Source organism: Peromyscus leucopus, chromosome 6, assembly GCF_004664715.2.
Source record: "Peromyscus leucopus breed LL Stock chromosome 6, UCI_PerLeu_2.1, whole genome shotgun sequence".
NCBI classification, from domain to species: Eukaryota; Metazoa; Chordata; class Mammalia; order Rodentia; family Cricetidae; genus Peromyscus; species Peromyscus leucopus.
In genome coordinates, this window is record NC_051068.1 from 77,130,169 (window position 1) to 77,146,803 (window position 16,635).

Sequence of the window (16,635 nt, forward strand, 5' to 3'; positions counted from 1 at the left end):
GGCCAAAGAAATGGCTCAGCAGTTAAAAACACTGTTATTCATCCAGAGGACCTGAGTTCAATCCCCAACACTCACATGGTGGCTTACAACCATCCACAACTCCAGTTCAAGGTGATCCAATGCCATCTAACCTCCATGAGTACCAGGTACACACATGGTACACAGATGCACGTATAAGCAAAACACTCATACACATAAAATACATAATCTTTTTAAAAATTCTTTTAAATTTAAAAATCTTTTTTTAAATTTAAAAATTCTAAAATGAAGTTTCATGACCTAATAAGAAGAAGAAGAAAAGTCAGGCATGTTATATGCCTATAATCCCAGCCTTTGCAAGCTTCAACAGGAAGATACAAAATTTAAGGCTGGCCTGTAATATTGTCTATTCAACTCACTGATAAAGTAGTAAGAATTTACCAAGGCAAGTATGACAGAAGGTAGGACTTTTAGATGACCAAAGTTTTTTGTTTTGTTTTGGGTTGGGTTTTGTTTTTTTTGTTTTGTTTTGTTTTTGGGGTTTTTTTTTTTTTGCTAGACATTCTTTTTATTAAGGAAAGGAAACCAGACCATGCAAATAAAGCGGAAGACAGTAGTATATGCCTGTAAAACACCTCAGTTCACACAGAACTAAGGAAGGAGGATCACAAGTTCAAGGTCCAGCATGAATTAACACAGCAAAGCTATAGTCAAACTGGGCTACACAGAAAGATCCTATCTCAAGTAAACATAATGGAGTAACTTACTATCTAAAAAGATTACTACTGAGAATTTTTAAGAAGCAAATAATAAAGGGTACTAATTTATAACTTCTAGAAACTATAAAGCTGTAGCAGTATCTTAAAATATCATTCTATAACATCTAAAATCAAAGATAAAGAAAATCTAAAATGCTGCAAGAGGAAAAGATTCCTTACTTCCAAAGGTTCAACAGTTAGGTTGACAACTGATTTCTTTTTTTCTTTCAAAGATTTATTTTCATTTTTATGTGTATAAGTGTTTTGTCTACATGTATGTCTGTGTACCACATGCATGTGGTGCCTACCAAGGCCAAAAGAGGGCATTAGATCCCTTGGAACTGGACTTACAGATGGTTGTGGGACATCACCTATGTGCTAGAAATTGAATCCATGTCCTCTATAAAAGCAAAAAAGTGTTTTTAACCACTGAGTCAACTCTCCAGTCCTGAAAACTGATTTAAAAAATTAAATGCCTGTTACTTTTCAATTGCCAAGAAAGAATACCATGACCAAGGAAACTTAAAAAGCATTTAACTTGGGCTCACCATGCAGAGAACTGAAGGCCATTACCAACATGATGAGGAGCATGGCATCAGGCAGGCACGTCTCTGAATCAACAACTAGGAGTACTTTACTGAGTCATCTTCCTAGCTCCTTGTGGTGGCTTGAATGAGAACGACCACCATAGGTCCTATGTTTGAATACTTGGTTGCCAATACTTGATCCACATGCACAAGGCACAGAGATAGAGAGAGCAAACTGGGAATGCCTTAGGCTTTTGAAACCTCAAAGCGTGCCCCCAGTGACACACCTCCTCCAACAAGGCCACACCCTCAATCCTTCCCAAACAGTTCCACCAACTGAGAACCAAGTATTCAAACATATGACCTATGGGGGTCACTCTCACTCAAACCATGACAGGGAGCTGGGAAGATGACTCAGTCAGTAAAGTACTGTGCAAACATGAAGACCTGTATAGCACGAAATCTTAAAAGGTCTTATTAAGCTGGGTGGTGGTGGCACATGCCTTTAATCCCAGCACTTGGGAGGCAGAGCCAGGTGGATCTCTGTGAGTTTGAGGTCAGCCTGGGCTACCAAGTGAGTTCCAGGAAAGGCGCAAAGCTACACAGAGAAACCCTGTCTCAAAAAAACAAAAAGAAAAAAAAAAGTCTTATTAATAAAATCAAACCTGAAACCAGGTATTGGGGTGAATGCTGGAAGATCAGAGAAGCAGAACAAGCCACAGACTCCTCACCCTGCCAATTCCTCAGCTGATCCTGTTTCCTCAGACTGGAAGCCTCTGAGTCCTCAGTCAAATGGATCTCAGCTGAACTGCTGCTCAAAAACCAAAAGGCTTAACCAGGCTCTAGTTGCTGGTTTTCACACCTTTTATACCTTTCTGCCATCACTTCCTGGGATTAAAGACATGTGTCACCATGCCTGGCTGTTTCCAATGTGGCTTTGAACTCACAGAGATCCAAATAGATCTCTGCCTCTGGAATGCTAGGATTAAAAGTGTGTGTGCCACCATTTTCTGGCCTCTATATCTAGTAGCTGTTCTGTTCTCTGACCTAAGATAAGTTTATTAGGGTGCACAATATATTGGGGAACACAATATCACAACAGACCTGAGTTTGATTCCCCTAAAACACACATTAAAAAAGCTGGGAGAGATGGCACATTCCTGTAACCTTAGTGTTGGGGAGGCAGAAGTAGGAGAATTCCTAAGATTTGCTAGCCATTCTATGCAGAGAAATCAGCAAGCCTCAGATTAAGTTACAAGATCCTGTCTCAAAATCTGTCTTAATCAAAGATTCTACTCTTTCCAATGAATTGCAATGAAGACCTTTATTAAGAGTAAAGAAAGATATAGAAGAGTTTAACCAACAAATTTAAAATGAGAGGCAATTTTGTGGGAAGAAGAAACAGCCAAAAGTACAGGGTAAAATAGAATACAAAATGTATTAGCTGGGGATCCCCAAGTAATTCAGTCATGTCCTCCTTCAACTGCTCCAAACCAAATTGAAGATCACAACACTAAGAAATACCATTAAAATATTGTAAAAAAACAAAAAACAAAAATTAAAACAAAAGGAAAACTTAGGCACACTGTTATATTTTTATATTTTATATAAATTCTTACTTGTTTTTTCCTCTAATCGATTAACTTTATCTTTGGATTCCTCTAGCAAGAATGTTAAATCTTTCATTTTATTTTCTTTCTCAGTACTTTGGATCAATAGTAGTGATACCTAAAATAAATTTTTAAAACACAATGTTTATGTAAAAAGTTAAAATTATCACCTTAGAATTTATTATCACCTATGATTATTTTGTATACTCGTTTTATATGCAAAAATTTTTATATAGCTGTACATGCCATTTAATACATGGTTATAAAATAAGTATTTATTGAATGAATGAGTAAATTTGTATAATATACTCAATATTAAACTACTCATTTCAAACTTTTAGAGAAAGCTACATAATGAAATATGATTCATTCACTCAATAAATATTATTGAACACCAGAAACTGTAAGTATTGAGTATATAGAAATGAGAGAACTCACCTTTAAGAAACTCAGCACACAAACAACTATACCTGAACATTATTGGTAATAGAACAAAAATGTTTTCAAAATTAGGAAAGAAGAATCTCTCTTATTAGTATTGATATTAGGGATTTTTGTTTAGTTTTTATTTTTGAGACAGAGTTATCACTACATAGCCTTTAGTGTACTGGAACTCTATAGCCTCTAATTCATAGAGATCCACTTGCCTCTGCCTCCCATAGGCTGGGACTAAAGCCATGTGCCACCAAACCTAGCTAAAAAAAGGAGCATCTAAATCAGTCTCATAGAAAGTAATAAAACTTTCAAAGGATTAAAATGAGTTTTGATATAAATTAATCAGGCAAGCCAGGCCTGGTAACACATGCCTTTAATCCCAGCATTTGGGAAGCAGAAGCAGGAGGATCTCTGTGAGTTCAAGGCTAGCCCAGTCTACACAGCAAGCTCCAGAACAGCAAGCACTACATAGAAAGACGGGGGAGGGGGGGGGGACGACATGACATGACACGACAATCAAACAAATATGGAGAAATGGTTGTTCTAGGCTGATTTAGGAAGGCTAACTATTGAGAAATCTTTATTTAGATAACCAAAAGTATTCTCATGGCTACAGGTAATGTAAATAAACAGCATAAATTAAAAATAAAAATTAGAAAGAAAAAAAAGCCAACCTCCTATTTTATCTCTAAATTACCTTAAAATTATCCAGGGAATTAACAAAGATAAATTTTATCTCTACAAAACCACAAGACAACTATAATCCAAAGCATAATATATAAAGGAGAAAATCAGTTGGAAGGAATGGAAAATGGCTCAACTTAGAAAAGTAGGGTAAAACCTAAGAGTTTACAAAGGGAGAAACTAGATAATGAGAAGATAACGAATCCAAAGAGTCCTAAAATTTTTTAAGAATTAAGGGACACAGACACTTCATCAGATGGACTTAAAACCAAAGACTAAGTACAAAGAAAAAAAATCACCTGTTCACTCTGGACTCTACCACCTACCAGCCAACGCCATCAGAGAACTAACCCTGCTCCACCTTTGCATACAAACTTTAAAAGATAGGTTTGGGATAGAGCTAAATAGCAGACCACTTACCTAGCATACCCAAGACCCTGGGTTTAAGCTCCAGCACCTCAAAACAAAACAGATCATCTCTAAAATGGATATTGCAAGTGAGAAAGGGGTATACAAGATAGAATGGAAAAGTCAGCATAAAAATAGAGGCACTCATCTGACCTTTCCTACCCTGTCAAACTGCTCCATAATGCCATCTGTCACATTTCTATCCCAAGGAAGGAATTTAGACTGTCTGGAAAATTCTTACAATGGTATTTACAAATCCATAAGAAAAAACACTAGCAGGCCAATGACTCAGCAAGATAGTCCAACAATCTATAGTCTCAAACATGGCACCAAGAATTCCAAAATGATCCTTTTTATTCTACTTTTATGTTTTGTGAAATAAGCACAATTTTGATTTTTAAGAAGACTTCCTTCTTCTGGAAATCTGGTTTAAAAATAAAGTTAAAATACAAAAAGATTGTTTAAAGATTTTCACACAACAGAAGCATAACTGAAATATCTTTTAATCACAATATAAAACTCTAAGCATCCTTTCTGTACTTCTAATTTTTTATTATTGTTTAAATATATACCCTCCTTAACTGTGATTACAAGATATCTTCTGAAAGCCAGAGAAGATGGGAGGAAATAAGAGGGGATCTCTTCTCCCTTTTTGAGACAAGGTCTCTCTATGAAGCCCTGGCTGTCCTGGAATTCACTGTGTAGATCAGGCTGGCCTTGAATTCACAGTGATCTGTCTGCCTTTGCTTCCTAAGTACAAGGATTAAAGGAGTGCACCACTATGCCCAGCCAGGATCCCTTATTATATATCACTTCCTATTTGGCAAGCACAAAGCATAAAAAAGAGATAGCAATACAAACCTAAAACTGACATTCATGCAAACATCAGAGAATACAGACTTACCATTTCAAGTCTTCTACTATATGATATTAATAGAAAGAAACAACAGAATGTCTTAGTTTCCTTTCATTGGTGTTATAAAGAGTAAATTTCAAAACAAATTGCAAAATATGCAGGTACCAATGATCATCTTTATATTATTTAATAGGGTTTTTGTTTGAACAAAATTTTTCACATTTTTGCAGCAATATAAACTGATATAAACATTTTAGATTCACTGATTCAAAACCACTGAAGGCTGACCTTCCAATAAGTGCATAATTGAATATTAATTTAAGCAAAAGGCTAAATATTTGAATATATAATATTCAAATTATATCATATAAATTAGCTCATGTCAGCAAACAATTTTTGACTTTTTAGGTATTTTATGAAGTAACAAATATAAAAAATGCAGTATTAATCTCAGAATAGTTAGAATTTAAATGAACTTATTATAAAGTTTAAGTGATAAATATGCTAATTAATCTAATATTATCACTACTCAATGCTCAATGTAGACATAAACCAAAACATCACACTGTACCTCATAATTATGTATAATAATTATGTGTAATGAATTTTTTAAAAGAATATAAATTGTTGGTTATTTATTAAAACCTGATTTTCCTTGTCGTTTACTTCCTTCTTATATTCTTCTTCAAGGTGCTGGACTTTTTCATTATCTTCCTTTACTTTAAAAATAGAATAAATAAACCTTGTCTTAACACAATTGCATACTTTTCCATTGTCAACAAAGTTTAAAAATGTCTTTTCCTTGTTTATCTCAAAATTATACTAAATCTCAAAAGTTTCTAGTGCACTAAAAACTAGTATTTTCTTTCTGCCAATTCTGTTTAGTAAAATAGTGACTGTATACAGTATCAAAGCTATAGCTTAAAATGCTATAGCTCATAACAGCACTTACATAAAAACTATTCTATAGAATACTTATATAAAATAACAAACCTTAAATATGTATATACTAATTTACCCATAAATATATAAATAAGTAAGGCAAAACTAAATGCCTCTAAAAAACTAAATATAAGCCATTAATAAATTTATTTCAGGGACTGGAGAGATGGCTCAGCGGTTAAGAGCACTGACTACTCTTCCAGAGGATCCAGGTTCAATTCCCAGTACCCACATGGCAGCTCACAACTGTCTGTAACTCCAGTTCCAGGGACTCCAACACTGTCACACAGGCAAAACACCAATACACATAAAAAAATTAAAAATAAATTTAAAAAATTTAAAATACAAAACAAAAAAAAAATAGCAATAATTTTCCGGGTGGTGGTGGCGCACGCCTTTAATCCCAGCACTCGGGAAGCAGAGGCAGGCGGATCTCTGTGAGTTCGAGGCCAGCCTGGTCTACAGAGCGAGATCCAGGAAAGGTGCAAAGCTACACAGAGAAACCCTGTCTTGAAAAACAAAACCAAAAAAAAAAAAAAAAAAAAAAATTTATTTCATAGAAAAGGTGGTATCAAAACCAAAAGAAATTTTAACATAGATATTAATTCCCTGCCACAATCAACAAGATTTTGAGGGGCTTACAAAAGCAAAGATAATATGAAATATAATAGTTGAGAGCATCAAATTCAAGGGGTACAAATATTAACAAAATCTAATAAAGCATAAGTAGCAGAAAAGCAACAGGAAAATTAAATAGGACTCCTACACTTAAAATGCATTTCCAGTCTGGCATTCTCAGCTTGTACACGAAGGTCCTCAAAAGCTAGTATCATTTTCTAGAATACAAAGTTTAAGTTTTAAAATGAGATTTTTTAAAAAAACTTTTTTAAAACTTTGAAAATATTAATAAATTTGACCAAACAATCACTGGATATAAATTCATACAACTTTGAAAACTGCAAACACTGTAACATAATATTTTACTAAAAAGATATAAGCTATGTCTATAATGAAGCCACTGTGATATCTTAGCTGACAAAGGTATCTGCTAACAAACCTTTCAGCCCGAGTTTGATCTTTGGAATCCAGATGGTGGAAAGAACAAACTAACTTCAACCTCTACATGCACCATGTGGCAGGCACACCCCTGCAAATATACTATTCTAAGTTTTAATTACTGTGCCTAAGAGATTCATAAAACAAAAATGCCTCCGACCTGTAAGCCCTTTGCCCAAAGACAGAAACTTCCTGAAATACTGGAGGCTATTATTTATGGGACATAATTAGCCACATTTTCGCTCCCCTAAACAAGTTTGCTTGATTCATCTGCACCAGATGTGCTTGATCACATGTAGACATGTGTAGTGAAAGATTCAGCCGGGCGGTGGTGGCGCACGCTATCCAGAGGCAGGCGGATCCTGTGATCGAGGCAGCTGGCTAAAGTGAGTCCAGGAAGACAAAGCTACAGAGAAATGTCTCGAAAAAAAAAAAAAAGATTCAACAGATCCATTGTATCTGGCTTGAATTCCATAGTGACAGCATCTAGACTTTGAAGTAATCTTTTGTAAATAGTCAGGGATTGTTATCTGAGTTGTTCTTTTAAAGGATTCAGAGTCTTTGCATAACTTAGTCCTGAGACATACCTGGCAAACCAGGAAGTTTAGTATGGTTGAGAATTGCTTAGGTAATAATTCCTTCAAACAATTCCAGATAAGAGGTTTTACTATGCAGAAACTGACTTGCTAAAGGTGTCTCTTGTATAACAATAAAGAGGCTTTTGTGAAGCCATGAGGCAGTCACTCCATCAGAAGTTGATGATTCTGCTGCTGCTGCTGATGATGATGATGATGATGATGCTAAGCCCTTATAAAGATGATGATGATGATGATGATGATGATGATGCTAAGCCCTTATAAACATGCTGGAGTGACTCTCTTCAACTGGCCGAGTAACACAGAAGGTCAACAAGAGGGAGGTACACGGGCAGGAAATAGGTCAGGACGTATGCTTGTTCCTGACTGGATGTAAGCAAGAGGTGTACAGGCAGGAAGTACATCAGAGTATGTGCTTACCCTGGTTAGACCTGGTGGGACGTACAGTGGCCTTAGGGGTTTGCCTCTTTAGCCTCTACAAAATGTGATTAGTCACCATTTCATGGGAAACCTGGAATGAACTTGGTCAGAGTCCATCAACCTGCTCAGTATATAAATAAAGCTTGCTTCAAATATGGATTAAAATTGTAGTGGTCTTATTCTCACCTGGTGGAATTAACATTTTCTGGAGGCCTCAGTGAGATTCAGATCACCTACCCAAATTCTAAAGCTTGACCTTCACTATGGGAACTCCAGAGCTGTGGGGCCACTTCAGAAGGCAAGTGCCTTGAGACACTCCCCAAGGCTCTGAGGCTGCCTTTGGCAGACTGTGTGAACTACCATGCTGAGAAATGCAGCAAGCATCTACTCTACAGAGGACTTGTGGTGAGTCAGTTTGGTCTGATCTGTAGGATCCAGACCTAGGACCCCAATATTCTCCTGTCCAGTGCAAATAGCGTGACGTCACCCACCTGCCTGATTCTGGTTGGTTGGAAAGTTTTGTCTGTTTTGTGTATGTGGATGGGTCTGTGTTTTCTGGTGTGTACGTAAGTTTGTTACAAACATGGAACTCAGACAGAACTGTAAATGTATGGCCACCACATTCTGATTTGTCTTCTTTGAATATGTGAACTTACTGTGCTGTTTCTCTTGCTGCTAGCTATCCAGGCTCAGAATTTATCTCTAAGCTTTCTGGCTAGTGAATCTAATGTAATAGGGATTCAAATGTCTTTTGGATATGCATAATATTAAAGTTGTTTTACTCTGTTCTACCTTATTGAGAAGCTGGCTCTAGAATTGGGTTATGGCTCTGCCTTTCTCAGACCCAGGCATGCTTTTAAAGTCTCTATATCCATCCAGGTCAAGAACTGTGACAGGGAGAAAAGAGCAAGGCAGAGCAGCTAAAGGAATTACTAGTTTCAAGATTTGTAAGTTTATTGGATATGGTTAAGAATCTATAATATCTGTAACAAAAAAGTTAAAACTCACAACATAGGGTTGATAGTTAAAAATCTATACATAAGTAATCGTAAAGGAACCATATGGCATGATTCCATTTTGGGATATAAGCAACACGTGGCCTGCCACCATCTATAGACAGCCACCTTTGCCAGAGTTGGAGAGGGAAGATGTCATGTGACTTCACTGCCATCTTGATTAAAGGTAACCCACATGGTGTGGCACAACCAAGGAGACAACAAAAGTCTCCGAGATACTTTGGATTGGGATGGATTTTTGTATGATAATTCCTGTCCAGTCATGAAAACAAGGTTTAAGATATACAGGACTTTAAAACAATGCTTGTTTAGGTATTAAAGCTGCACCTCCAGACATTCATATACAAGAATGTACTTTACACTGGCAACCAAACACTGTAACGTAAGAGTCACCCAGGTGGTATTTGTTTTAAAGGGATCTTGGAGAACATTTGAGGTTTGCCAGTGTGTAGCAGGGCTGGAGTTCCTAAAGAAAGCCCAGTTGCAATTGGGAACACTACCAGTTTTGGAGATGCCAGTGCCATGTAATAGTCACCAGAAACACCAGCTGCAATGAAACTGAGTCACCGGGGGCCTATAGAAAGTAGGCTATGTATGCTGCCAAAAGTGGGGCCAGAGAGATGACCCAAGCCCCTTGGGAAAGCTCAAAGGATTATAAATATTAATCCCAAGTATTAAACACTGAATTATTTGTACTGTTGGAGCTTGATTTTGGCCTGTGCAGATTATGGTTGTGCCCTGTATCTTTTTGATATTGTAGGAAAACACAGTTGAAAAATTTTAAACTTTTATAAGAGGAAATTTTTTAGAGTTTTACAGAAAATTTAAATTAAAAAAAAAACTGGATATATTTTAAGGAACAGCTTTTAAATTTAAGTTTATAAAATATTTATATTATTAATACATGACCTTAATTAAATAGGTAAATAAATAAAAGGCTAAAGAGTTAGGGTCACAGATAAGAGCACCAAACACTAAAATACCAGAAACTGGGATATTCCTATCTTATGGTGCAGCAAGACAATGACCTAAGCAGTCTGGTAAAGAGCTTGGAGCAACAGTTCTCAACCTATGGATCATGACCCTTTGAGGATCGAAAGACCTTTTCATAGGGGTAGTAGACTTCTGCATGTCAAATGTTTGCATTATAATTGATAACAAATGGCAAAATTGTAGTTGTGAAATAACAACAAAAATAACTTTATGCTTGGGGAGTCACCACAACATATGGAACAATGTCCAAGGGTCACAGCATTAGGAAGAGCCACTGGAATAAAGAATGTCTCTCTTTACCTAAGGTCTATTTAGGCTTAAGAATGTATGGCTAGGGCTGAAGAGATAGCTCAGAGGTTAAGAACACTGGCTGTTCTTCCAGAGGTCCTGAGTTCAATTCCCAGCAACTGCATGATGGCTCACAGCCATCTATAATGAAATCTGGTGCCCTCTCCTGGCATGCAGGCATACATGGAGGCAGAATGTTAGATACATAATAAATAAATCTCTTAAAAAAAAAAAGAATGCATGTCTAACCTCATTGTCTTTGCTAATTTTATTAAGCCTTAGCTATTTTAATAAACTGAGTCATATAATAAACTAATATATTCTGTAATGGTGTACTTATAAAAGGATCAGGAAAGTTCCAAGTCTCTCTGTAAGCTGTATTTCTTTTTTTTCATTTCTCAAGAGAGGGTTTCTCTATGTACCCGCCATGGCTGTCCTGGAACTCACTTTGTAGACCAGGATGGCCTCTAACTCATGGAGATCCACCTGACTTTGCCTTCTGGGTGCTGGGATTATAGATGTGCACCATCACCACCCAGCCTCTGTAAGCTGTATTTATGCATTAAAATCTTATCTTGACAATAAGAAAGCTTCAATTTAGAAATTATTTTTTAAGACTAAACTTAACAGGGATAAAGCTATAAAACCCTAATCTTATAAAAGCTATTAACTTATTGTAAACTGTTAAAGATAATTAAGACATGCAAGTTAATGGTTAGTCACCTCATACAGGATCAAATTCTTTAATGTGTTCAGAACTATACTTATAGTTATGCTAAGTACTAGTATAATTAATTACAGAAATAAGCCTTATTTAGCTTCCTGTATATATTTTCAAGGTTAAGCATAAAATAAGTAAAAACAAGCAAAGTTTAGCTCAGATATACTTAATAGATAAAATGGTCCTCAAACCTATCAGATATCAGCTGAATATGGAATTTTTAAATGTTTAACAGAAAAACTTAACTATGTCAGGCTGAGATTCCCTAGCTCCTAGCAGTGACCCCAAGGTCTCCAAGAAGATGGGACATGACCACAACTCTACCTGGATTATAGTAATGCTAACCACTGGGCAAGACTTACCCCAGTACCTTGCCTGCCAAGAGCCAGCCAAAACTGTGGACCAGCAGGACACTGGAGGGTTGATTGCCCTACTTTGCCTAACTTTTTACTGTTCCGTTACTTAAAAGAACTTGCTTTGTACCCCCAGCAATCTATGAGCATGATCTTAGCCAAGACTCCTAGCAATGAAGAATACAGAGCCTGAAATGGCTATCTCCTATAACCAGGTAAAAACTTCCAGTGGAGGAACTAGGACACCAAGCCAGTCACGCCCTGCCTACAAGATGTACAGGGGTAAAAGTGGTGCAGAAATTGTGGGAGTGGGCAACCAATGACTAGCCCATCTTGAGACCCATGAGAGGGAGTTCATCCCTGAAGGCCAGGACCCAGAGATGGGATACCCCAGAGACCTAGACTAGAACTATATCTGACTGGCAAGAGACAGAGACAGAGACAGAGACAGAGAGAGAGAGAGGGACAGGGAGGGAGGAGAGAGAGGGAGGGAGGAGAGGAGGAGGGAGGGAGAAAAATCAATGAAAAGATTCCTAATGATATTTTACTTATACTCATTGATTGGTGCCCAGCCCAACTGTCATCTGAGAGGCTTTACCCAGCAACTGATAGATGCAGAGAACCATAGCCAAACATTAGACAAAGCTCAAGGAATCCTGTTGAAAGAATGGGGAGGAGTAATTGTAGGAACCAGTGGAGTCGAGGGCACCACAAGAAAACCCACAGAACCAACTAACCTGGGCTCAAAGGGGCTCACAGAGATGGAACCAACAACCAGAAAGCCTGTATGGGATTGACCAAGGCCCTCTGCATGTATGTTACAGTTGTGTAGCTTGTTCCTAACAGTAGGAGCAGGGGCTGTCTCTGACTCTGTTGCCTGTTTTGGGGACCCTTTCCTTCTATCAGGTTGCTTTGTCCAGACTTAATAGAAGAGAAGGTAAGAGGAGGTGCCTAGTCTCACTGCAACTTGATATACCAACTGATATCCATGGGAGGTCCGCCCTTTTGTGAAGAGAAACAGAGGAGGAGGAGTGGATGGGGGGGTAGGGAAGGAGGGGAAAGAGCCTGGGAAGAAGGAGGGGAAACTTTGGTTAGGATGTAAAAACAAAAAAAAGAACTTGCTTTGCAATGACTATTCTCAGTAATAACTATGCTCTAATAAATGATTAGATGGAAATTTCTAAGGGTTCTGAGGGTCCAAGAAAGTGTTCTAAGATGTATAAAGGTCTAAGGATATGAATATTTAAATTCTAGGAAAATAATTTAAAATATGTAAATACAAGTTGTAAAGGTAAAAGGAAGTGATTTAAGGTATATGAAAAAAATGTTTAGATTTCTTTTCCCCTTCTATGCTATTGCTATACTAAGATTTCAAAAGTTCAAAGTTTTAGGCTGGGCGGTGGTGGCGCACGCCTTTAATCCCAGCACTCGGGAGGCAGAGGCAGGCGGATCTCTGTGAGTTCAAGGCCAGCCTGGTCTCCAAAGTGAGTTCCAGGAAAGGCACAAAGCTACACAGAGAAACCCTGTCTCGAAAAACAAAAAAAAAAAAAAAAAGTTCAAAGTTTTAACACTGATCAATGGAGACCTGGTAAGCTGGCAGAGCAATGATTTGTATTGTCAGTCAGAAGCTCAAGATTTTAAATTTGTTCCTAAGTATAGACCTAAAAGTGCTTCTTATCAGGCTAAAAACATTTCTGTCCAATCTATATATCAGGCTCTCTGGACAGAGGGGAAAAAAGGGTTAATGCTTTTTTCTTTTCTTTTTTTTTTAATATTTATTTTTTATGTACACATGTTCTGTCCGCATGTATACCTGCATTTCAGAAGAGGGCATCAGATCACATTATAGATGGTTGTGGTTGTGAGTCACCATGTGGTTGCTGGAAATTGAACTCAGGTCCTCTGGAAGAGCAGCCAGTGCTCTTAACCTCTGAGCCATCTCTCTAGCCCTTCTTTTCTGTTTTTTTTTGTTTGTTTGTTTGTTTGTTTGTTTTTTGGTTTTTTTTTTTTTTTTTTGTTTTTTTCGAGACAGGGTTTTTCTGCGTAGCTTTGCGTCTTTCCTAGAACTCACTTGGTAGCCCAGGCTGGCCTCGAACTCACAGAGTGCTGGGATTAAAGGCGTGCGCCACCACCACCTGGCTTCTTTTCTGTTTTTTATTATTAATTTTTTTGTACTTATTTTACATAACAACCACAGTTCTCCCCTCCCCCTCTCCTTTCTACGCCCCCCCCCCCAATCCACTCCTCAGAAAGGGTAAGGCCTCCCATGGGAGTCAACAAAGCATGGCATAGCAAGATGAGGCAGGCTAAGCTCCTCCCCCCTGTATCAAGGCTGAAGGAGACATGCCACCACATGGAATAGATTCCAAAAAGTCAGGGACACATCCTGTTCCCACTGCTAGGGGCCCCTGAAATAGACCAAGCTACACAACTGTCACCCACATGCAGAGGGCCTAGGTCAGTCCCATATAGACTCCCTAGCTGTCAGTCTGGAGTCCAGTGAGCTCCCACGAGATTAGGTCAGCTGATCTTGACCCCCTGGCTCCTACAGTCCTTCCTCACTCTCTTCAACAGGACTCCTAGAACTTGGTCCAATGTCTAGCTGTGAATCTCTGCATCTGCTTCCATCAGTTACTGGGAAGGGGAAATCAATAAGATCTCCTGGGTAAACTAGGGATGGGGGAGAAGGGCAGAGTGGTAGGAGGAGGAAGGGGATAGGAAATGGGAACATGAAGGATCAGGATGGTCAAGTTGGGGGAGGGATAGAAGGGGGAGCAATGAAAGAGATATCTTGATAGAGGTGGCCATTATGGGTTTAGAGAGAAACCTGGTACCAGGGAAAATTCCAGGAATTCACAAGGATGACCCCAGCTAAGACTCTTAGCAATAGTGAAGAGGATGCCTGAACTGGCCTTCTCCTGTAATCAGAGTGGTGACTACCCTAATTGTCATCATAGAATTATGATGGCCTTCATTCATGTTCATGCTTTTTAACCCAAAGCTATGGTCTTTGCTAGGACTCAAAAGCATGAGTCTACTCCAGCTGTTATATAGACACCTGTTAGCTGCTTTTTCTACAATATAGATTTCAATTTCAGCACAGATTAATGTGAATATATCTAAAACATATCTTTTTGCAAAGTAAAAATTTCATGTAAGCTTAAGAGAATCAAAAGAGTTGTAAGACTTGGATACACCTCTCTCAGGTCAAAAGGACTCCAGATGAGTACAGCCTATGTTTCCTGATCTGCCTACTCCTGAGAGTGAGATCTCTTTCCTTATCTTAGGACTCCTCCCCTCCCCCAATCACTAGGACCATGGGCCTGAAAGTTCCAAATGTAAGATTTTTCTTTAAATTCCTAAACTTTAACTTCTGTCGCTAATCTGTATCTGTCTCAGCAAATTTTCACTTGGCTGACAGACGCCATCCAGGAATCAGCTGCAGACTGCTAACTGCTGAGCTCTGGATTTGCTAAAAGCTAATATAAACCAGTTTAGCCAATGTGACTGCTCCTTGTCTCTTCAGCTGGGTCAGTTAACCAGAATCTTCTGACGAACACCCCATTTCCTGATCCCACTCCCAGTTTCTGACTAGGATTTCAGCCTTCCTGAGCCCTGACAACATATCCTAGCTTCAGCCAGAGCAGTTACAGAAGAGAATATGTCTCCCCTTGTCCCTAACAGGCTGAAATAGTAAGTCTAAAAAAAAAACTTCCTGGCATAGGGAACAAAATAGCTACCTATAGTAGTGCCAATTGTCATACCAGGAAAATGGGTCCAGAAATATCAACAGGTAAATTCACTCACTGGAATATTTCTACAATATAATAAGACACTTGACCTGCTCTACATAAAACACAGAGGTTATTGTATAACTTTAAGAGAAAATTGTTGTTTCTGTAAAAACTTTTTGGAATTAATTACAGATAGTCTGGCTATACTCAAAGAAACATTGCAAAATAGCGGGACCTGAGATGAAATAAGTAACTGGTGACCATTCTCATTTCTAGGCTCCTCCTAGATAGTAATTGTGATGTTAGCCATTTCAGGGCCTTGGACCCTCTGTTTCCACAAATTCATGTTAGCTCTTGCACATTAATACCTTAACTAGATGATAATTCCTGCCTGGGTATCATTAAGATGATGGTTATTAGATCTCAATATAAACAGGTACCTATTGAAGAGTCAAGGATTTGACTCATGATACAACTCAAGAATGTAAAAATACTCAATTGAAACAATACACTGAAAACTAGAGCTATTGTATGGAGATAAAAGACATGTTTTTGCTTCCCTAAACAAGTTTGTTTGACTCATCTACACTGAATGTGCTTTATCATATGTAGGCAGGAGGTACATGGGCAGGAAGTACATCAGGATGTACGCTTGCCTGATTGGATGTAAGCAGTAAGTATGCAGGTAGGAAGTATACATCAGGATATGTTCTTGCCCCTGATTGGACCTGGTGGGAAGTACAGTGGCCTTATGGGTTTGCCTTTCTAAGCCTCTGCAAAATGTGATTAGTCACCATTTCATAGGAAGCCTGGAATGGACCTGGCCAGAGTCCATCAACCTGCCCAACATTTAATTGAAGCTTGCTTCAAATTTAGCTTAAAATTATGGTGGTGGTTAATCCTGGTGGGATTAACAATATAAATTATATGTACTTAATATTTTATGGATATTTACATATTTGTATGCATGTAAAAAAATTATAGAATGACTAATGTCATATAACACTGAACAAGAACAAAGAGAATATTGTCACTCTATTCTCTTAACACATTTTAACATACAATAATCTCCTACCTTAGTGCATAAGATTTTAAGGGGCTTATACAAACAAGTAATAAGATCAAAACTCATTTTAGACTTATCTGTGCTTATTAAATTTCTTTCTTCCCCAACATGAGGCAGCCTCATAAGAATTCAAAATTGTATTTGCATCACCTGCATCACCTGATAGTACATATTTACTTAACATTCAATAAAT

At 37.9% G+C, this 16,635-nt stretch overlaps 1 protein-coding gene across 2 annotated transcripts in view; it reads right to left on the minus strand.

Moving 5' to 3' along the window:
* Sycp1 (synaptonemal complex protein 1) overlaps window positions 1–16,635 on the minus strand; it is a 103,213-nt gene that overhangs the window by 72,285 nt on the left and 14,293 nt on the right. For both annotated transcript variants that reach the window (XM_037206945.1, XM_028877272.2), the window contains 3 exons: window positions 6,966–7,035; window positions 5,903–5,976; window positions 2,884–2,992 (listed from right to left, as the gene is read on the minus strand). In XM_037206945.1, the coding sequence (XP_037062840.1) occupies window positions 2,884–2,992; window positions 5,903–5,976; window positions 6,966–7,035 (253 nt within the window). The remainder of the gene's footprint in view (window positions 1–2,883; window positions 2,993–5,902; window positions 5,977–6,965; window positions 7,036–16,635) is intronic.